The 21,373-nt window shown below is 49.9% G+C and overlaps 2 protein-coding genes across 4 annotated transcripts; both read left to right on the plus strand.

Moving 5' to 3' along the window:
• Nucleotides 1-2,338: 2,338 nt before the first annotated feature.
• On the plus strand, nt 2,339-20,821 carry LOC131211903 (protein PALS2). 3 transcript variants are annotated; one of them, XM_058205577.1, is made up of 8 exons: nt 2,339-2,374; nt 5,237-5,358; nt 17,198-17,890; nt 18,540-18,797; nt 18,872-19,253; nt 19,339-19,502; nt 19,619-19,693; nt 19,788-20,821. In XM_058205577.1, the coding sequence occupies exons 1-8, from the start codon at nt 2,341-2,343 to the stop codon at nt 19,962-19,964; spliced, it is 1,905 nt and encodes a 634-aa protein (XP_058061560.1). In that variant the 5' UTR covers nt 2,339-2,340; the 3' UTR covers nt 19,965-20,821. The 3 variants fall into 3 exon arrangements, with proteins under 3 accessions (XP_058061560.1, XP_058061561.1, XP_058061562.1); XM_058205578.1 differs by lacking the exons at nt 2,339-2,374; nt 5,237-5,358 and having other exon boundaries at nt 17,523-17,848; XM_058205579.1 differs by lacking the exons at nt 2,339-2,374; nt 5,237-5,358; nt 19,619-19,693 and having other exon boundaries at nt 17,523-17,890.
• On the plus strand, nt 12,699-13,844 carry LOC131211904 (uncharacterized). Its single transcript, XM_058205581.1, has one exon. It carries the CDS (start codon nt 12,719-12,721, stop codon nt 13,505-13,507), a length of 789 nt encoding a protein of 262 aa, XP_058061564.1. The 5' UTR covers nt 12,699-12,718; the 3' UTR covers nt 13,508-13,844.
• Nucleotides 20,822-21,373: the final 552 nt, after the last annotated feature.

The raw sequence follows: 21,373 nt of genomic DNA on the forward strand, positions 1-21,373 counted from the left end.
TGCTGCTCAGCCGGTGCGATTAAGAATGCAAACATGTTGTGCTCAATTTGAGGATGTTTGGAAGCAACGTTTCCAAAACATGCCAATTGATAAGGCGCCCCATATTTAATAAATCTGCTCTGGTACCTCCTTAAGGGACCCTCGTTGGAGATCCCGTCCAGTCTACGTACGATGGACACCAATACCGGCCAGGCGTGTTAAATTACCCGTTCCTGTCAAACAACGATGTTTGACAGGATGCCGGAAGGCGCTCGGACGACATCGCGCGCTCCGCGGCCGCCGGACCCCGATGTTTACTCCGAAATGAATCACAAACACGCGCCGTTGTTTGTATTTTGCCCGCAGAAACGCGTGTTTTTCGCATTCGTTGCTTTTGTCGTCATCGATAATTTCCGCTCGAGAGTCTGGGAGTAACGCCGGTGGAAAACCGAACCGCGGCCTCGGTGGAAAATTACGGTGGACCATTTTGGTGCCGACAATTCCAGTTATTGTGGTGGCCACTGGTCTCCGAACTATGGGGCTGCTCAAACTCAATACAATAAAAACCCATTCAAATTTTCCTCTATTTTGTAGTTAACAAACAAAAGTTTGATTGATTATTTGTTAACTGCCACAACTTTGAATCTTTTTCGGGCATTACAAAGCTTTCAATTAATATTTCTTTGCCACTTTTTTTTTCACGCATCCTGATAATGCCTTCGCTGTGAAAGTTCATTTTATGCATTGAATAGTTCAATTTATTGTAGGAACTTTTTCTATAAATATCTGGCCGGTTTTGGGGGGATCCAACGATTTTTCAACTTCAATTCTTTTCTCTTTGAATAAAGTTCTCGAGACTGCCTTTCTTTGCCAACAATCCTGGGACCGCCCACAGTGCCTTCGTTGGCCACGGCCGTGTCCGGCCGGCCTCGGGAAAATCCCGCGTTTTTCGCGCTGCGGCGTCACCGTTACACGGTGCCAGTGTTTTTGAATTTTCCGCTGCAATTTTCTCGTACACCAACCCGTGTCGCTCTCGCCAGGACACCCGTTCCGTTCGCTTTCTCTCACTCGTTTTTGATTGTATTTATCTCGCTCGCTCTCTTGCCGGTTGTGACGTCACGGAAGTGCGCAGAGATTTGGACAGTCGGTTCGCAATCGTGTCGCGGTTGATCAGTTGACGGTTGTTCGCGGGCCCGAAAACACTCTCCACTCCGTGTACGGGGCATCTACGTCTCGTCAGTCGAGTCGAGCTGACCCTTCTGCCGGCCGGGAAGTGTAGTCGTATTTCGGGACACATCTGTAATCGGAAGCCAAGACGATCGTTCCGCGCGGCCCGTGATCGGGGCAACCTCCTTCGGGGTCTCTAGTGCAGACGGTGGCGCTTGTAGCAGGTTGTACGTGGTTCCCAGACCGGTGGTCCACTAGTACGTAGTGCGCACATGTAGTCAATTTTCGCACGGCTTGTGATTTATTCCTTCTTAACCTATCAGTGCCCCATAGCCAGCGCATGATTATGTTTTGCTTGTTGATTGTTCTCGAATTGGTCATTCCGTGTGGCCACCTTCCTAGTTGGCGCAAGAGGCGTGTACGCGCGATTTTTTTTATTTTTAGTCACACTTAACCACAAGGAAAGGGTGCCGAGTGGGCGCTGTCCGCTCCCCTGCCTGTTATCTGTCTGTCGTGGACTTCATTTTTCAGACCACAACACCGGGCACAACTGGTCCAAGATCTCCGCCTTGAAAGGGTTTCGTTTGGTGTGCCGTGACAGAAGGAAAGTGTAGGCTTTAGTTATTTCGGATGTGTTGCACATGTTCCTCGCCGAAGACAAACCCCGACCCCGATTGGGTTTAGTCGACGGCGGACAAGTTGTACGACATCGGATCGGATTAGTGATGAGATGAAGGCCGCATTCGCTAGAAGCATGATTTATTGATGTTGCTTTCTGTTCTGTGTTCCGTGTGCGTGTTTTGTGGTTTTATTTGCCTTCTTTTTAACTACCGTTTGAACACAAATCATCAAGCGACAGAAGAATGATGTTGGAACAATAGAGAAAACCCCGAAGCCCATAGCAGTGTGTGTTCTTATTCATTTATTTTCGGTGTTTCTAGTTTATGGTTCCGTTTGTTTTAAGCTAGTCCTTTTAGAACCGTGCATGTCGGTTGGTTATTGCTTGATAGTGCCGTCGTAATTTTGTGTGCCGTTCGCCGGTGAATTATGTAATATAATTTAGTCGTACTTCCGGCGGTTTGTTCCCTTGATATTTTCCGTTCGCCCCTTCCCGTCCATCGCCCGGCCAACATGGTGCGGTTCGGCAAAAAGGAAACCACCGACAAGCGCCAGCTGCTGGCCAGCATGAACTCGATGCACTACGATAGCGCCAAGCAAATCGACAACGGTAAGTGCGCGATGCAGTGATGATCTTAACTTGTGGGGTGGAGACTTTTTGACGGACCCAAAGTCCCTCCTGTCGGGTGTCCGCCCGGTGAGGAAAGTGAAAATGAAAATAGAAAGTAAATTTATGACGACCGGGAATGCTCGGGCTATGCTGTGGCGCCGCCAGACTGACACTGGGAAGTAGACGCCGGCACCGAGGTGACGATAACGCACCTAATGCTATTCTTCAACTTCGCTCGCTATGCTCCCATTCGGGTCCTCCCTGGTTGCGATGATCTTTTCTGATGCTCTGCTATGTTTCAATCACTGCGGAGCGGTGATTTCTCGCTTACCCATCTCTCGGCCCGCCGAAGAGCGATTCTGCGATTTTTCAAACGCACCGCAAAGTAACGGGTGAAGCACGGCGCATTTGATTGATTAGTGACCGGCCGATGCCGACGGCGTGCGTTTTAATGAATGCTCGTTTCGGTGTATTTTTTCTTCCACCCGCACGCAGCTTGTAATTAAATAACATTAAAAAAACGGTTTCATTGCTTCCCGCGCTTTGCGCGCCGATCTGTTTTCTTGTTCATCTTCCGAAGCATTCGCGTAACGGAAACTAAATAAATTCGTAATTTGGTTTGTTTGTCGGACCCCCGGCGGGCCGAGAGAAAGTGGATCAAAGCTGTTGGGAAGCAGCATTTCAACGACGTACGTAACTGATTTAAAATTTGAACCGATTATGGGAATTTCACATGAGGTCCGATCGAGGATTAACGATCGTGGATTAGCTGGAAGCCTATTAAACGTGCCGAAAGTGAAAATGAAAACTCGCAGGAAATTGGAAACGTACACTTTATGGAGGAAGGCAAAGGAATAATGTTGAAGTTATGTCACATAAAACCTAAACTGAGTAGAAGTGGCATTTTTTTTTATTAAACTCTGCTCTCAGCCGGCCTCTATACAGGCATTTTTATCGATTTGGATCGTCGCTGTTATGCTTACAACGAGATTATGGTACTTATCTACAAATATTCAGCAAAAATACTTCTCTCGTTAGGGCCTTGAACTGGTCGTCAAATAATACGTCAAATACTACGTCAAATAATAAATAATATCGTCCATGGATCGTAGCAACCTTGGATTATCTTAACGACATTCCAGTGTTCATAGAACAATCCTGTAGGTGCCACTCTTACTTCAACCCATTTTAGCAGAACCCACTAGGTAAGTGTTTTACTCAAGGACTCTATCGTTTATGCTGCGGTCTACGACAACCAGTCACCCAAAGGATTCTGCATGTCAGACAAGGCTTCCCTTAACGTGAAGCTAACATTGCTCAAATTGACCCTTAAAAAGCCTTGCAACGAGGCCCACGTCATCATAGTTCAATAAATCCTGATTAGCCGCGCAGGAGGCTGCGAACGAAGATCGCGCAGAGTGCATTCGCGTGTTCCCATAATTTGCCGTATTAGCCGTACGGCCCGGTTTTCGGTGGGAAAAACATCAGAAAATACGGCATCACCTCCGGCCAACCGTACTCGGAGTACGAGGCGCTCTTGAAACGTTCACGGCGCTGACAAGTTGAAGCATAAAAAATAGCGGATAAACTAATAAAAGCGAAATTGCACCAAAAACAAACGAAAAAGAAAAGCAGAAAAAAAAATCCGCAAAACGGATTATCGTCGGAAAATACGAATTACGACCCGCGCGCACACCGGCCGGATATCCGAGGAGTTCGTCCGGCGTTTAAGGAATTCTCATCTCGCACGGGGTCAGGCAATAAGAACAGGAAAAAAACACGCGGCCCATAAAGCATTGCGCTACATAAACAAACCATCACTTCCCATGTGTGTGCAGCAGCAGGGTGGGGAGGGTGGTTACGGTGGCCGTTTTCCGCCACATGCTTCCGAGTTTATTGCCTCTCATTGGCGCAGCGTTCAAGCGAATCCCTAGAGCGGCCGCGGCACTAATCGCAGTTGCACTAACGCCACCGCCATTGCTGGCGAAGTGAGTTTTTGGGAAAAAAGTGCATCCGTTCATGTTTCCACCCGGCATCTCTCGGTGGGTGGGTGTAAATCAAAAAGTGGGTGTCGGTGCCGGCCAACGCATTTTGTTTATTTGTGCACACGAGAAATATCGGTATTTGTAAGCCGGCGCAGCTAACGATAATAATAATCATAAAAATAATAATATTTCGGGGGTATTCCTTGGGGGCGTTCAAAGAACGCCAGCTTCATCGGGACAAGGCCTCGGTGCGCACGTCAATAAATATTAGCTTGAGGGAACGGTCTTCAAACGTGTCGACGGATTTGCGACTGTTTTGAGACTATGAGCCAAAACGCCTGACATGTTTGGCCTGGCTTTGCGGCTTAATAAATATTTCTTTGAATTGCTAATATTTGTTCACGGAAATGAATGAAGGCAAACAATCGTTGGGAGTCAGGTTCGCTAGTGTTGTTTGCTTTGGTTATTCATTTATCAACAATTACCTAACTGAAACTCCTATCGAAAACGATCTCCCAGCGGTTGTCAGTAGAAGCCAATGCTAGGTTACGGAACGAAGAACACTACTTTGTGGTGGGCCGTCATTGGGTCGTTCTTGGCACATTCTCGCCAATCGGTTGTGTTCCCCAAAAAGGGCCATTAGCCATCAAAACGGTTGGGCTAGGAGACCCCACGGTCCTGCCAATTTCCGTGCTTCCGTGCTGGGGAATGTGTCATAAAATCGTAGAGGAAGCACCCCAATAAACGTCGACACCGCCTTTTCGGTTGGTCTTTATCCCTGATGGAGCGATGAGTGTGTAAGATGATCGTACTCTCGTTAGTGCAATGCTAATTTATGACCCCGTGGTCTGGTTTCTCGGTTTGCACCTCGTTACAGCGGCCTTTCAACACGTCCGGGACAATCTGACCGAGCGCAATGGGCGCTCGGAGGCGAACGAAACGGACCTCGTGTTTCTGCAGGGCATCCTGGCGAATCCTGCCGTCACCCAGCTGATCAAGGTACGTATTCGGGCGGGCGGATTTTCCGGGCAACAGGATACCTTCCTTCCGGGACCGGGAACAGGACACCGGGAGTAAATTGAATTATTTGGCGCACGACACTGCGTAGAGGTGTCTGGGGAATTGATCACTTCGTTCGCCAACCGCCCAAAATGGGACGTCCCGAATGGCGTGTCCCGCTCCGGGAAGTAGTTGTTTGGTTATGGTGTCACTAATTGGATTGGCTGCGGAGCCAATTTCGCGTCGCACATAAAGAGAGTGGTGCGGTTAATTGGTCGACTGACACACATTTCCTCCGCTGCAGTGCGGAGCGTGCGTTGGGTTAGGTCCTAACCCCCAGCGCGTCCTGGTCAATGGCGGCTGGCCGTTCCGGGCGGCCGTAAATTGGTCGGGTCGGGTGCCGAAGTGTATGAGTCGACCCGGCTAATTGGTCGTGAATCAGTGACCTTCTCCGTAACCCGCAGTTGCGTACCAGCAATTGCTAAACTGCAATTAAATCAGATTGGTTTAAATTGGTTAAGACATGGTTGTCGTGGAGGCGATAGCCATAATTTGACGATGGGTGGGTAGCGTTTAATCGAATCATAATTTTGTGACGCCTTGTTGCATTTCTTAGAATTCTGCGATTTCACAAACAAAGGAGATCATACATTTTTTATGAGAAATAATATTATGTTGATTCAAAAGACGAACATGTGTGCAAAATATCCAAGATTACTGGTGCAGGGCGCAGTTCGTGCTTTAACCCTCAAATTTTACCGGACCCATTCATCGGATGAGCTTCTTTGGAGAATTGGAGAACCATCGTGGGGACGAACTATAGCGTGCCTATCTCCGCCATCCTTAGTTCTGGTTGTTACCAGAAAGGCTTATTTAATATCATGCGATTTTAGGACTTGTAACGCTGAACCTTTAATTTAGTGTGCAGGATGTTCCAATTCTTTGACTAATTATTACCAGATCCAGGATTTACCAGGCCTTTGACCAGATTTTTATCCATTTCCAATGTATTTTTTTCCATACATCATTTATGTTTACCATTTCTAGGACGCTTAAAGTGATGTGATGATTTTTCAACTAAATGTAATTTCGAACTTTAAACTTAGATCCAAAGACTGTTTGACCACTTAGGAAAATATGATTGTTAGATGTAACGTGTCAGTTGTTCCCTGCTGGACCTTTTTATAGTCCTCTGTGTGGAACCTAAAGCCTGCTACAGTCACTTTCGCTCGATATGGAAAAGGTCCTAGAGGGAACTAATAAAGTGTGAAACGTGTCCCGGGTTAATGAGGGTCAAAACTTTCGAACTCTGATCACTTTCCCCGACTACTCCAATTAAGTTCTAACTTCCTCCGGCGCAAAAAAAAAAATAACAATCAACCGAACCAAAGCTCAGTTCTAATTTTGTCTTCTACATCTTCTCCAACACCCAAGCAGCAGTGGAACTCGTAAGTTTAGTTTTGGCGTCACCAAATCCTTCGGTCGCCGGTTCGAAGCATGGCACACGGAGTCGAACGTAAACGGCTCGACCGGCAACAAAATGCCGGCTAATGGTCGAGAACACAATCTGCAAGGGGTCCGAGCACCGGCTTACAAATTCCGCTTTAAGCCCAGCGACTCATTTTCATCACGCTTCCCGAGCAGCGCTTCTTTCCCGTGGCTGCTTCTCGGCTGGCTGGCTGACTGGCCCTTTTAAAACCGGTTTCATTGGGGAGGCAGCATAACAGTTTATGCTGGGCAGGCGAGTTGGTGGTTGAGGCCCCCCAAAAAAAACTCGGGGCTTCAAACATGTTACGCAGACACACGCAGCCATTTTTGAAGATTGACTAGAACCCCCAGGTTTGATGTTGCAGTTTCGGTGGTTCGTCGGTGGGATGCGAGTTGCGTCTTGGCGGAATGACATCAGACTCCGGCGGTCGTTAGGAACTCATTTGGCCAGCAAGAATTCCGCATCGCGTCGGTTTGAGCCGGTCGCCGGGTCGTCGGTTCCAGTAACGACCAGTGCTGGAAACCGGTTGTGAGTGAAGGCTGTCATGCCGGAATGAGCAAAAATCGAAACTCAAAACTCAACACTCCAGTGTGGGCCCACCAAAAAGAGAAACTTATTCACACCTCGCACATAATCGTGCACGCATCGCGTTCCGAGTGCGTTATCAGCGTGTCCCGACAGAAGCGCAACAAACGGAAAAAACGTTAGACACAACCTAAGGTAAATATTTGAAGGTCCATCTTAGGCGCGGTCTCCCGGAGAGTCCCGAGAAAGAAAGCCCATTACGAAACGCTAGACAATCGGTGAAACTGCGTGAACGGAAGCCAACATCGAGTTACGGCCAGCGACCGATTTATGCTACCCAGCCCCAGTGCACTCCGTCTGCGATTGCGATCCCGATCGATCACCCGCCGGATATATTGTTCTAATTTTAAGTGACCCCAAAGTGGACCGCAAGTGAGTGAGTTGTTGTGGCGAAAATAGACACACCCGCCCCGACGGGCTGACTCACCGCCAATTCGTACGAGAAAGTCACGCACCTTCGGACCGTTTTCCTGCCATTTAGTCTACGGCGGAGACCGTCCCGCTTTGGCTGAGAATGCGAAAAATGCACTAATTGCTGCCACGTTTTCCCGTCCGGCCATCGGCGAGCGTCTCCATGGCACACGACCACCTCGCCGGGTGTGATTTTGTGTTTGCAAATATTTATAAAACAATTAATCAGCACACACCGTGTGAAGGAAGGTAACGAAGCTGAGTTATGCCCATGATCATCGTTCATCGGCCGTAATTTGTCGGTAGAGCCGCAGTCAATTGAGTGCCACGGCGATGGCCACCTGTTGAGGGCAGTTTGGTGAATTATGCGCCACACTAGCGCTCCGAGTCCGACTCCCTTTCGACGATGTCACATAGGGTCAATTTATGGTCTGCCCCCCGCCATTTGTGAGCAGTGCTCGATGATTAGACCCATAATTGTGTCGCCCTGCCAGAGAGAGCGGGAGTAATAAAAACTACGGCCAAGCCACGGCCAAGACACGGTCGGTAGTGGCAAGACGATGAAGAACATTATTCTTGACCTGTGTCACCTCGGGACCGTCGAGTTCCGCAACGATGATGGTTCGTTGTTTCACGATCTGCAGTGTTGTGGATCGGGTGTTGTGGATCCGGCGGCTGTCCAACGACCTGGCCGCGACAGAGAGTGATTCTATTTCTATCGCACTCTAGGTCCGATGTTTATGCTTTTGGTCTCAATAGTGTGTGCGTGGGTCTAGAGATTGGTGTGGAACCGGCGTTTCGTCATCGTTTGAAGCCAGCAGATAGACCAGAGCATCGACCGTGCAACAGATGAGCTCACGTCGGTGGGTGTGTTCGGAACGGGTTCTGATCAGAAGTTTGGTCTGAAAGTCATCGGTCCAAAATTCCAGTTTACTTAACACTTACTCACTTCTTTATGTTTTAATTTTATAGTGCTTTTTTAAATGTTTTTTTATTAATATGATTAATTAATTTTTTATTAATTCTTCATTCTTAATTCTATTTCAATTGGCATTCATACGTTTGGCAAGTCAATTTTTACAAAACCACAAATGCATAGGTTGTATAAACATATTTAAGTACAATGAAAGTCAATGCGCTAATGGCCTAATTCACACAAATCTTCAACGAACGGCTAGAGTTGAGGGAAAACCTTTGCCAACACAAATCAACTGGCGTTTGAAAACCATTATTCTAGATTTAGCACTTAAACTGTTTCTACAAACAACGCCATGGAAATAATCGTTCCAAACAAGTTTTACAAAAACTTCATTTTGACGTAAATTTGGACGAATAAATTTGCTAGAAAGATCGATCTATCGAAATTTATTTAGAAAGATCGATTGTTTTAAATGACTCTGTTTCCTATGACCTGAGCTAAATTTACCACTTCAAGTAAAGTATTAAAATAATAATAAATAGGAACATTTATTCAACTACCAGCCGGAGTGTACGAGGTGCGTTAAAAAAGTAACGATAATTTTGCATTTACGCACGCTACGTATGTCCGATTTTCGGCGTTAGGTTGCTACACATGACAGTAACTTATGGCGAAAAGCTCGACCATTTTGAGTAATCGGTAAACTTTTGACCGCTGTTTTGCTTGGACAAGATTTTGGTCCATCTTCGATTTTTGTCTACTCCAAAAGTAATTGACCACGAAGCGGTAACTGGAGTTTTGGAAACAGAAAAAAACGGGAAATACTCACTCTAGGTCAGATCTAGATAATACGGTAGCTTTGGCATCACTAGTGTGATGTTTTGGCCAAAATATCAAGCAGAAACCACGATTTGTTAACAGGGGCGCGATAGCCAATTTTCCCACAAGTCCGGGCATTTGTGACGGATTGCTTCGGGTGAATTGCGCATAATTTGCAGAAAATATTGTTTATTGACTGTTCTATCCTTTGGCAACAACTCTTGATACACCGCGACCCTGCAATTGAAGAAAACTTTAAGCAAAACGGTTCACATTCGACCAAACTTGGCTTTTCGACGTTCACATCTTCTCCTCCCTCCGAAAAATATTTGAACCAGCGATAGGCGCTGCTTTTGGTCTTAATAGCTTCACCACAAGCCGCAATCAACATTTCGATTGCGTCCGAGTTCTTAATTTCAATTTTCACCCAAATTTTGATAAAGATTCTTTGTCATCAATTTTTTTGGCAGAGACAAAAATCGACGACGAGCCAAGACACGTACAGAGTCAAACAGCTGTCAACAATTTATTGATTACTCAAAAGCGTCGAGCTTTTCGCCATAAATTACTGACATGTGTAGCAACCAAACGCCACAAACAAATGGGACATACGTAGACCGCATAAATGCAAAATTATCATTAATTTTTGAACGCCCCTCATATTTAGTGTTCAGAATGTTGAGATTTGCATATTTCAAATAAAAAATGGGCTATTCAAATTAGAAGAAAGGGCCCAGAATAAAATGACTTCTCCGCTGCTGTTTGCCATCTGCTGTGCAAGGTGTATGGATTACGCCTTTAAAGCCACGCCAGAACGAACTGTCCGTAGCATACCGGTGTCTGAACCCTAGCCAGAAAACAAAGTAAGCAAACAACAACCTGCTGCTAGGCAAACGGCCACGCCACGCCGTTTCGGTTCTCCGCGTACCCCACCGAATACCCGCATCGCGCAGTGAACACACGCGAGAGTTCACCGGGGCTAAACTCACCACGGCCGCGTGGTGAGTTCCGGTGTCTTCGTCATCAGCGGCGCATTCGAAAACGCACCGCCGATCGCGTGGCCAGTCGCGAGTGAACCACTTTCGTCGTCAGTTGTGTATCGGCCTCGGTTACCGTCGTATTATCTAACCCCTTTCAGCCCCGGTTTTGTGGTTTTGTGGCGTGCCTGCGATTGCGTGTGTATGCGTGTGATGAGGTGCCGACTTGGCCGCCCATTTATTGTTCTTTCTCTCTCTGTGGTTGAAACGCACTGCTGTGGTGCCCGAAGAAGGTCGTGTCGATTGTGATTTGCGTGCCCCGCGTCATTGTGCGCCAATGCCCGTGTGAGGGGTGCCAGGGAAAACACGTTGCTAACGGAGTGGACCGTGGACGACCCGTGTTGTGGAGTGAATCATAGACCCCCCAGTAGAGCAGGGGACATCCTAGCACCGGAGGCCGCCATCCAAGAAAATCGATAATCCTCGTGACCGACCGGCCAAAGGAGGTGTGTACCTGGGGATTGCGTGCGGACGTGGTTTTCCCCACGCGCCCAAACAACAAAAAAACGGAAGGGGGTGGAAAACTCGGAACCGGCCAGAAGAGTATCGTGTCGGAGTCGGCGTCGTGCAATGATTGAATTCGCTAACCGGGAGGAGTGCGCTCAGAAGGGTGCAATTCAAAATGGCTTCCCCGAAAAATCGGGACCCCGGGGATCGTTGGCAACATAATGTTTCATCTCCCTTGTAATGGCGACCGGACCGCGCAACCCCCGTTTGAACGGGGCTTTGAGTCATCGGCGAGCCGAGCAAAAAGAAGGTAGCCCACACCCATAATTAGCATGGTTCGCGACGACGGCTCCAGGTTTGCGCCAGTATAGGTGCGATCTTCGAAGATCGCGCCCCGCTGGTGGTGGTTCCGTCGCAAAAGATCGCTCCGTCGACGCATCGCTAGAAGGGGTTGCTACGGGGGGGCCCACGGGGAAGATCGAGGCTATCTGGTCGCTTCACTCTCGAGCGTGCGGCGTGTTTACGTTTACTGCTGGAATGCGCGTTGCGATACACCGTCCGTGTCTGTGTCTGCGTGTCCCCGTGTTTGCGTTTTGGTAGCGATCGTCCGTGTGCTGCTTCGACGATGAGCGAAACCTGTTTTGGAGCGCTGTTTTGGAGCCCTCCACGCGCCGAGCCGTGTCTCGGAGTGTCTCTCTTTTATGCTGCCTTATGTGGCTGGGCTGCCACAAACCCCCTTCCTGAGAGGCCAGTTCAACGCCAGGCACATTCTTGAGCTCAACTGCGCTTGCAGCCAGAGCCAGAAGTTGAAGGAGTTTTTCTTTCCACCACTCGCTTCTTGTTGTTATATAACGCCAGCCAGCCCCCGAAGGGGCTTTTCGCTTTCCATTTTCACCGGCACGCGCTAGGTGAGTCGTCATAGAGGGTTGCGCTTGAGTCGGGCCTGGCCGTGTATGACTTTCCCGCATTAATTACTGTGGCGCTTTGGCGCCATTTGGCTACCGTCTGAGACTTGTAATGAATAAAATGTTACACGAGAGGCGAGAAATGAAATATTTATTTCATTAAAGGTCTTCCCGTTAATTGGGCTTCGTTTGCGTTGTTTGGCGAGCCATATCGGTATCCCCCGAGGCGAATTCAATCATCTCACTGTTCGCGTCGCAGAACCGACCACTTCACTCACAAAATGGCTGACGTCAGAATGCAGGACCACGAAGGCAGCTTCGATGACGAGAAATTTCAGCACCGAACTGAACGTAGGACAAATACACTCTGGGGCAACCGTAAAGTTAGGTCCACAAAATCGCTTTATAAAAAATGGCACACCCAAGATACAGTTCTTGGCCTATTCTTACTTTGCGCTCCAACTGCTTCGGGTTCGCCGTCTAGAGTTCCGCGCACGGTTTGGGGTTGAAATTTCTCGTTTGATCGATAGCGCCTGCTACCCGGGGCCATTTTCTCTACACGCGCGGTCCCTCGATCTGTCAAATCACTCTATCATGCCGAGGGGTGCCCTGTCAAGTGTTCAGTTCATGGTGTACAAATTTCTCCGTCATCGTGGTGCTCGTCCGTTGTGCAAAAGTCCTCACGATCGTTCGCGGCGGCACCTGATTCCCTTTGATTCACAGTTCGGTAGGAATCCTGGCGACCAGCATGAACTACGGGCGCAAAACACCGTCGACCTACCGGTCGACCCCGTCGGTCTACTCGCACATCACGAGCCGCTCGCAGTCGAATCTGCACTCGCAGCGGTCCCGCTCGATGAAGTCGGTCCGGATACCGTGGTACCAGAAGCCCCTGCTGCACAACAACCAGTACCTGGACATCCAGCGGGGCGCCTTCATCATGGGACTGTTCTCGATCTTCGTGGCGATCTTCACGATCGGCACGGCCGTGTTCGACATCTACTGCCTGGCGCTGGCCGCGCCCGGCTCGTCCCACTACGGCTACTACATCATCTCGTACGAGTTCGTGTACGTCGGCAACGTGCACGTCCGGAACGCGCTGATGGTGGCGGCTCTGTTCTCACTGATCGGTGGCCTGGTGGTGCTGGTCACCAGCATCATGCTCGTGCACGCCCTGCGCAAGGAGTACGAAACGAAGATCGTGCCGTGGCTGTGGTCGTTCGCCATCTTCACGCTGTTCCGTCTGCTGGCGTTCCTGTTCTTCTCGATCGTCAACGATCTGATCTTTGCGTACAACATCCTGATCACGCTCATCTGGAGCGTCGTCGTCGTCGTCTCGATCTACGGCTGGCTGATGGTGTACTCGCTCTACCTGGAGCTGTCCGATCTGACGAAGCTGGAGGATCTGGCGCACCTGCGCATGGGTACGATGCAATCGCTCAACGCGTCCGTTGCCCACTCGTTGGCCGGCTCGCGACCTACGACACCGCACAGTACCGTCTCGACGGTACCGGTCGGGGACACCAAGTTTGTCTAGGCCCCCCGGGAGCCGGACGCCCAAATCCGTCCATATCCGGACAATCCCCGGGACTGAGCGTGGCTCGGACATCGTACAAAAGAAAAAAAAAGAACGAAGCAGAAGCATAAACCGCCAGTCGAAAGCACAAAGCATCGCCCCGTTTAGCTCGTAACAACTGCACTAGTGTTTAAGAGGTTTTATTGTCAGCGACTGCTGCCGCCAGAAGCGACGAACCCCGCCGTCGGGTCCGCCGGGAGGGGGAGGACTTTCTTCTGTAACAATCGACGATTTTTTTTTAATGCAAACCACATTCCACATCGATCAATAAATTATTGATTTTTTTGGTAAAACATCATTATAATTTGATTTTATTTATTTCCCGTCCCGTTTCGTGTTTAGGTTTCTTTTTTCTTCTCAGTTTTGTTTCGTATGCCACGGGGGCTCGGAATTCTTTGGATGGCACGGGCCGTGTTTAATCTTTAACTTGTGTTTTTTTTTTCTTTTCCGTGACCTTTCGTTGTAAGCCCCGTTCGTTCACCCCGACACGGGCCGTCGTTCATCGTCCCCTAGAATCGACCTTTTTTTTCTTTCCACGGTGACTTTCTCTAGCATAGTTCTGTTTTTCTTTTCGTTTCCTTATTTTTCTCTATCATCATCTTCGCCTTTATGTGGCCTGTGGGGCACCATTTTTACCCAACATCGGGGGAAGGCGTCATCGTCGGTTCGTTGACCTTATTGCACGTGAAGCAGGGAGCAACGTTTGTTTGGATGTCACACCGTTCTTATCATCAAGGACTGCATCTTATGTGACACCTAGACAGTTGGCCATCGGATGACTGATGCTGAATTCTCGCGACTAAAAGTTCTTGCAAGAATTCCTTTCCACTCGGAAGCAGCAACAAGTCGGACTCTGGATTCCTGTGATCATTTGCTCGCCTCAACGAGTATGATCGTAATGCCCATAAATGATGTGGTTTCCGTTACGTGGTGGCCCTTGGACTTGGAATTACGGCACGGTGCCGGCTAGGAAAAAGGTTCTAACCCCTCGCTGACCGTGTGGGCGCACGTACCAGGTAACAAAGGTCAGAAGAGAACGGAATTCTCGGTTCGTCGTGGTACGTCAAACGTGTCCAGGTACGGGGTCGACGTTAAACGTTCTGCCAATTATAGCGCCAACCTGCGACAGATCGGTTGCGCCCATTAGCATAGTGGATTGTTACTTAATAATGCCGCCTGGTCCTTAGGGGCCGGTCTCTCCTTTCTCTTTACGGTGATTCAGCGCATAATATTTTTTTCTTCCGGTTCCAAAGGCAAATTATGATTGAAATGCGGACGGGCCCACAATGGATTGAGGCTGTTGGGACATTATATTCGTATTATCCTGATTGCACGGTGCCTCGCCCAGCAACCCATTTTTGACAGACATATTTTATCATTGATTCGCCCATTACGGGGCATTCTCTGCGTCACTCTCACAGCGATGCTTTAGCGGACAAAAAATTCTCAAAACAATGCACACATTATTTACGGTGTTGGTTACAGCGCTCCAACCTCTTGGAAGGTTTCCTTCGGATGCTTGTCAAGCAAAAGAACGACTGAAACCCCCTTTGTTTTGTGGTTGGCGTTGAATTACGCATGCACGAACGGCTTCCATGGTTACCAGCGCCGCAAACCACTCGAGCATAGCTCGTGGCCCGACCAACGCCCTGCCGCCACGGCGCGACATACGCACATCATCACACGCGAGGTCCATCAACACCGGAGACCCGGAGTTGTCTGGTCGATAGCGCTGAAGTTGTCTTCGTGAAACCCGCAAACCAGTTGGTTACACGGGGGCCCCCGGTAGACGTGACCTACAAAACCCCGGGGAACTCCCCAAGAACTCGTCCGCTGCGGCCTCCATCACACAGATCCTAGCCAGTTTCTTACCGGCCACGGAGCATAACGGACAGTGTATTACGCTCCGAATGGTGGTCACTCATCTCCCCCTGTGAATCCGGCCTCTGGCCCTGTGAAAGTCACTACATCATTCACGCTGCACTCCACTGTAGTTGCTTCCCCCCCCAAAATCTGTTCCCGGTCCTCGGGAACCAAGTGAAAGCGCATAGCGGGCCGAAGTTCAACCCTGCAACGAATTCAAGCGAAAGGTACACCATTTTTATGATTTCTCTTGCGCCATCTTCGTCTTCTTATGCTTTTGAATTTACTTTATGAAACTCCATACCCGACTCCGGGGGTTGCGAGCTATGTTGGACCCGAGGGCAGGTGAAGCGGCACAAAACATAGCGAGCGGATACGACGAAGGTTAAAGAAATTATGAAAAATGACTTGCAGCTAGCACGCGCTCGGCTCAGCATAGCTCAGCATAGCTCATCGCTCCGAGCGAGGGGAAAGGTGTTAAAATATGAATTAAAGAAGAGAGGAACCATCCCGCCGACCCGTGTGTGGGCCAGTGCACGGGATTTGTTCGATTCTCGACCAGCTAGGGACGGAAAACCGGATCCCGGACCCAGGATGATTCGATTGAGTCCCTTCTTTTTATGCTTCCCGCTCCGTGCACGCCTCCGTGTACCCGGGGGCGGACGAATGTTTAATTAGGATAATGTGTTCCGCGGGACCCATCAACCGGTAGTTGGGAACGGTCGGAAATGAATTGTCAATGGTGTGTTAATGTGTGCCCCGCACAAATCCCGCCACGCGGTATTGGGGTCTTTAAATTTCAATCAGTCTCAATCAAGCGCGAACGAATCGATAAAGCTCCAAAGTAAATGGTATTAAACACCACCCTACCCCCCACGAAAACTCATTAAGTTGCTGTTGCTGTTGTGATTCACAGCAGATTCCGATTCAGATTCCAGAACAACCAAGCCTTCGGGGCTGATCGCGATATGCAGCGTACCCGAATGGCGGCGAATAATTGAAATTGTTTTGCCAACTCCAACTCCGAGACATTCGCGTGCCCGACGGACGTTTGCCAACTTTAATAGTTGGCATGCCGGGTTCAATCGCTTACTGGCACGAAATGTGGCCGGTTCCACGAAAGCGATCAGGCTTCCAGAGCATGGATCGTGATTGTCAGTTGCCGTCGGGAAGTGCCTCAGTACAGTTCGTGCTGCCAGCTACTGCAAAGCTTTCTCCACGCACCGGACGCCTGGTAAGAGGTCGCTGGGCAAAGGCTCCAGTTTTCCCTTTTGAAGAACCTCTTCCGGCGGGCTTTTCTATTCGCAAACCACTATTCGTCTACTGTGCTACAGTCGGTCAGTGGGAACACCGCTCGTGATTCATCATTGCGCCCCCCCAAGCGTCACCATGATCTCGTTCTCCCAGCGTCACGGTCCAGTGGTTCCCAGGCACAGGTCGAGGGTCCGCTAACTTCATTAACCTATCTAACGAGCCGCTCCACGGGTCCACGGGCTGATAGTAATTGCATTTACGCATAAAACAGCCAACGATCGGCAACGATCGTTTGTATGTGATCGTGTTGTCGCCTCACCGACCCACAACCCCCCGGAGCATTGCGTCACCTTGATCAATGAAACAAACACAGATACACCGAGGTTGGGGTTGCGTTCCTCGGTGGTGGGGTTGATCGGAGAGCTACATTTCGCGTCGACTGTAGTCGACTCGCGGGCGTAGTAGTGCGGGGATGGTCGCGTGAGCCAGATCGCTCGTCTAATTGCTCCTTTGCCACTGCTTTGCTCCACCCAGATCCAGGACAAGCTCGAGGAAGCTCCAGCGGCGCTACGACCAGCACGGGTGGAGAACGCACCGTTACTGAAGGAGGTGATCGATCGGTGCAGTCTGTCGAGGAACCCGCACGCGCGCGAACTAGCCCGCATCTTCCGGTATCCCCATTTTCGCGCCCTCCTCGAGGCCCACGACGAGATTGGCGAGACGCTGCTGCAGAACCCAGCCCAGAGCACACCGTCGCCATCGCCATCGTCGACGGCAGCAGCTCAGGTCGCTGGGCAGCTCAGTAGCAGCAACGGTAACGGTGGTGGTAGTGAGCTAGTGGACGGTGCCACCTCCGCGGAGCTCCTGGTCGGCGGCGAGATGCCCGGCGAGACGATCAAGATGGTCGGGATCCGGCGGAACCCGGACGAACCGCTCGGGCTGACGGTGGAGGTGGACGAACACGAGCAGCTCGTCGTGGCCCGGATCATCGCCGGCGGCATGATCGACCGGCAGGGGCTGCTGCACCCGGGTGACGTCATCCTGGAGGTGAACGGGGTGCCGGTGACCACGCCCGAGGAGCTGCAGGGCGAGATCTCGCAGGCGAAGGAGTCGGTCACGCTCAAGATCGGGCCCAGCCTCGAGGAGGAGATGAAATCCGCCCGGCTCACGATGGCCGGTGGACAGGTAAAGAATGGACGGAACTTAGACACGGGCAAGAAGCTGACGGTAAGTACGAGTGTTTCCCTCTCGGTTTTCTACATTCTCTCTCTCTCTCTGTCACGCTCTCTGCGTTTACTAACCAACCCGTGCCAGTCCTGTGTTCGTTCCGTTTTATCCTGTTGAGTTGAGTGTGTTCCCATGTCCCCCAAGACCCCCGGCAACTGGTTAACCTTGCGTTCCAGTGAACCGGCCAGTTCCGTGTGGTTGTGATTTGATTTGCGTTCTGTACATTTTACCGCATGTATCGTAGCGCCTTCCCCCAAAATCCTGTTTCATTTTCCCGTATCAGATCCGAGTGTGATTCTTGAGTTGCAAGCGCCTTGAGTTTGGCTGATTTTCTATTTTTACGGAAAAGTCCATCCAAGTTTTGCCATTGTTTTGTGGATCACGAAGAACAGCACCGTCGGGCGCTCGGCATCTACTCGAGGTCCGGCAGCTCGGCCGTGGCCGACCTCACCAGACACGCTCACAAGTGCACCGATGCATCGATGTTGCAATGTATGTACGATGTTGTTTCAACACACGCTCCCAGGGACACAGGTTACTCGGAACTCACTCACATGCAGGAGGCAATCAATGTTAGGATAGAGGGGAGAAGGTTCGTGGCAGAGTAACAGGCCTTCAACCGCTCCATATGTTGCACTCCACTCCACAGTGCTACATGCGCGCCCTGTTCGACTACGACCCCAACGAGGACAACCTGTTGCCGTGCAAGGAGATTGGCCTCTCGTTCCTGCGCGGTGACATCCTGCAGATCATCAACGTGAAGGACCCGAACTGGTGGCAGGCGAAGCACGCCGGCGAGGACGGCCCGACGGGGCTGATCCCGTCCCAGGAGCTGGAGGAACGCCGCCAGGCGTACGTGCCACCGGAGGCCGACTTCGTGCACAAGATCGGTATCTGTGGTACCCGGGTGCGTCTCGAGCGGTACATTATCCCCCGGGGAAGAAGATCCCGCTAACTCCCGTTTTTGTTTTGTGTTTGCAGATTTCAAAGAAGAAGCGGAAGATCCTGTACAAAACCAAACAGAACAGCGAGTTCGACAAAGCGGACCTGATGCTGTACGAGGAAGTTACCAAAATGCCCCCGTTCAAACGGAAGACCCTGGTGCTGGTCGGGGTGGCCGGTGTCGGACGTCGCACGCTGAAGAACCGCCTGATCAACAGCGATTTGGACAAGTTCGGCTCCGTGTTGCCCCACACTTCACGCCAGCCGCGGCCCCTGGAGGAGTCGGGAAAGGCGTACTGGTTCTCGGATCGCGAAGAAATGGAGCAGGAGATTCGGGAGAACAAGTTTCTGGAGTTCGGCGAGCACAACGGTAACCTGTACGGTACGCATCTCGATTCGATTCGGGATGTCATACGGCAAGGTATGGCCAGTTTTGGGAGCGGAGACAAACACCGAACCCTTCGCAGATGCGCTGACGCAAATGATCTTTCCCCGGTGTTTTTTAGGCAAAATGTGCGTTCTGGACTGTTCCCCAGCGGCGCTGAAAACCTTGCACAACAGTCCGGAGTTTATGCCGTTCGTGGTGTTCATCGCAGCGCCGGGCATGGAGCAGTTGAAGTTGCTGTACTCCGAGCGCAGATCTGCCAGCGGATCGACGAGGAACTTACACGTAAGTGCAGACAAACTGCGTGAGCTACACTCTGCATGATTTACTCTAACTCCGTTCATGTTTTATGTTGTCCTGTTTGGCGTTTTGGCTGCTTCCTTGTGTGGGGTTGTGTGCAGTTTGATCGGCAAAGCTCGATCCGCTATAGTTCGCGCCGTGCAAAGACACTGGAGTCGCTAGCATCGTTGTACGAGGTAATAACTGCATCCGTGCATGTGCACGTTTCGCTGCGCAACGGCATCGGCTCCCTCTGAACCTTCTCTCTGACCCCTTCCCGTGCTCTTCTAGGACGATGATCTGATTTCGGCGGTAGAGGAAAGTGCGCTGCTGCAGCGAAAGTACGACAAGTACTTGGACATGGTCATTGTGAACGAGGATTTCGACGACACATTCCGACAAGTGACGGAAGCACTGGAGCAGCTGTCACACGAGCATCAGTGGGTCCCGGTGAACTGGATTTACTAGCGACCCCCGTATGACCCGCACAAACCCTCACAAACCATCAAGCAGGAGGGTCCCCGGTCTATCCTACTCGTAACAGGAATATAATTCGTATGTGTTCACATCGTTCGACGCGCGAACCGATCGGTAATAGTGCAAATAGCCATAAACGGATGCATTCATCATGCTTAACAAATCAATAGAAACGGTATTCTTCGCGCCACTCGCCTCCCGGACCGTGGACGCACATTGCCTTTGTGAACTGACTCTCTATACACTCCAGTTGCCTTACGGAACGGAACCGGACACCGAACCGGTGAAGCGAACGCATCTTAACGCCGCTCTTTTAGCCACCTGCTGCTCTGAATAATCGACCTCCGCGTGGAGGCCTCGCAAGTACGCAATCAACCCGAACTCGAATGCACATGTCTAGCGACAAGCTATTTTAACTGAATGCCTTCGACGTTAGTATTACCCCTTTAGCGTGTAAGATCAGTCAATTTCGTCCATTTTATTTCGTCCGTTAGTTTACCTTCCGCCCGTACGTGGGTCGGAAGTGAATTTCGCTTTTAAATCGCCGCATCGTGCGTGCAGTAGCTGCAATCGTATCTGTTAGAAAATAGAAGCAAAGTAATGTATCTCCGAGGCGAAGGTGGTAGACTTTAATCGTTCATCTCATAAGTCACACTAGATTCAATTTTTCGCATATTCTCTTGGAAAAGATGCCGGCCGCCGGGCGGAATCGATCGCGCAAGCGTTAACCGTAGGAAGTATACTTTGCTCTAGCCGTAAGCCACGCGGATCGATGGTTCAAACGATTGTTTATGGTAATTTGTTGTAGCATCTCATTGGATTTTATATGTTATGCGAATAAAGATCTGAAACCCTACCCATCGCAGAGTGTCGGACATTAATGCTATCTTTCCGAGGGATTTCATTTTGGGCGCGATTTGTGTTTTGGAAAACTTCGTAACGGTCGCTGCCGACCGTCACATTAGCTTCCAGTTTTGTCGTACAGGTGGCGCTAGACTACAATTTATCGCAGAACCTTACAAATGCGCTTTGAGTTTAAAAAAATACTTTTCCGTTACAGACCTTCTAACTAAACAGGAAAAAAGATGTTATTAGAGTCGTCCTGTAACATATACCTAAATAAAATTAACTTTTTACATCCTAACGCAGATTAAAGTTAAAAAGTTAAGTGCCTAAGGGTAAGTACCAACAAAGTACTTTAAATTAACCAAACTTGATGAAGCTCTACGAACGGGATTGAACGGGAACAACACGGTAAAATATGACATAAAAAATGTTCACTTAGAGTAACATGTTACCTCGTTGCTCCTAGCAAACGGCACCACAACTGAAGGCAAGATTCGTGGCCTGACGCACGTCCCCAAACACAGAATCAGAACGGTGGCCACTCAACATAAAAG

This window comes from Anopheles bellator, chromosome 2, assembly GCF_943735745.2.
Source record: "Anopheles bellator chromosome 2, idAnoBellAS_SP24_06.2, whole genome shotgun sequence".
Classification (NCBI taxonomy): Eukaryota; Metazoa; Arthropoda; class Insecta; order Diptera; family Culicidae; genus Anopheles; species Anopheles bellator.